This window comes from Chaetura pelagica, unplaced genomic scaffold (genome assembly GCF_000747805.2).
Source record: "Chaetura pelagica isolate M959 unplaced genomic scaffold, ChaPel_1.0 scaffold698, whole genome shotgun sequence".
NCBI lineage: Eukaryota > Metazoa > Chordata > Aves > Apodiformes > Apodidae > Chaetura > Chaetura pelagica.
This window is the reverse complement of record NW_009954236.1, coordinates 600,106-601,210: the sequence shown is the minus strand read 5'-3', so window position 1 is coordinate 601,210 and position 1,105 is coordinate 600,106. Positions and strand designations below refer to the sequence as shown.

At 62.8% G+C, this 1,105-nt stretch overlaps 1 protein-coding gene across 1 annotated transcript; it reads right to left on the bottom strand.

The window, feature by feature from the left end:
* Nucleotides 1-318: 318 nt before the first annotated feature.
* On the bottom strand, nt 319-1,096 carry SFN (stratifin). The gene has a single exon (XM_010003678.1). The coding sequence runs from the start codon at nt 1,057-1,059 to the stop codon at nt 319-321; it is 741 nt and encodes a 246-aa protein (XP_010001980.1). The 5' UTR covers nt 1,060-1,096.
* Between the last annotated feature and the right edge of the window lie 9 nt (nt 1,097-1,105).

Genomic DNA, 1,105 nt, shown 5'->3' with positions numbered 1-1,105 from the left:
GGGGGGGGCGGGCAGCCCTGGGGGATGGCCCCCCCCCCTTCCCTCCCTGCCTTCCCCATCCCCAGAGCAGGGAATGGGGAGCGGGAACTGGGGGGGGCCAAGCCAAAGCTGCCCAGCAAACACCTCAACACGCTTCCCCCCCTGCTCCTGGAGGGCCGTGGGGGAGCCAAGACATTTTCCAACCCCCCCCCCAAAAAAAAAAAAACAACAAACCAAACAAAAAACCCCAACAAAATTAAACCACGAAGAGATGCTGAAGGGACTGGAGGGGAGGGGGAGGGAGGGGAAGGAGCCCCCGTTTCCGCAGGGGGGGCCAATTCAGTTCTTGGGCTCTTCACCAGCCTCTCCGCCGTCTTCTCCGGCGCACTCGGCTGTCCATAGCGTCAGGTTGTCCCTGAGCAGCTGCATGATGAGGGTGCTGTCCTTGTAGGAGTCTTCGCTGAGCGTGTGCAGGTCGCCCATGGCCTCGTCGAAGGTGGTCTTGGCCAGGGAGATGGCCTGCTCGGGGGCGTTGGCGATCTCGTAGTGGAAGACGGAGAAGTTGAGGGCCAGCCCCAGGCGGATGGGGTTCGTGGGCTGCATCTCCTTTTTGCTGATGTCCATGGCCTCTTGGTAGGCCTTCTGGGCGCTTTCTATCGCCGTCTTGCGACTGTCCCCCGTGGCCACCTCGGCCAGGTATCGGAAATAGTCGCCTTGCATCTTCAGGTAGAACACCTTGCTCTCGGGGTCGCTGGCCCGGTGGATGAGGTGCGTCTCCAGCAAGCTCAGGACGTTGTTGCAGACGCCGTTCAGCTCCTTCTCCACCTTCTCCCGGTACTCGTTCACCAGCTGGGCCTTGTCGTCCCCCTCCTCGGTTTTGTGCTCGATGCTGGAGATGACCCTCCACGCCGAGCGCTGGCAGCCCACCACGTTCTTGTAGGCCACCGAGAGGAGGTTGCGCTCCTCGTTGGACAACTCCTCGCCGTGCTCCACCACCGCCTTCATGAAGTCGGCCATGTCCTCGTAGCGCTCGGCCTGCTCGGCCAGCTTGGCCTTCTGCACTTGGTGGTTTCTTGCCATGGCGGGAGCGCGGGGCAGAGCTCGGGAGCCTTGGGAGCCGTCGGAG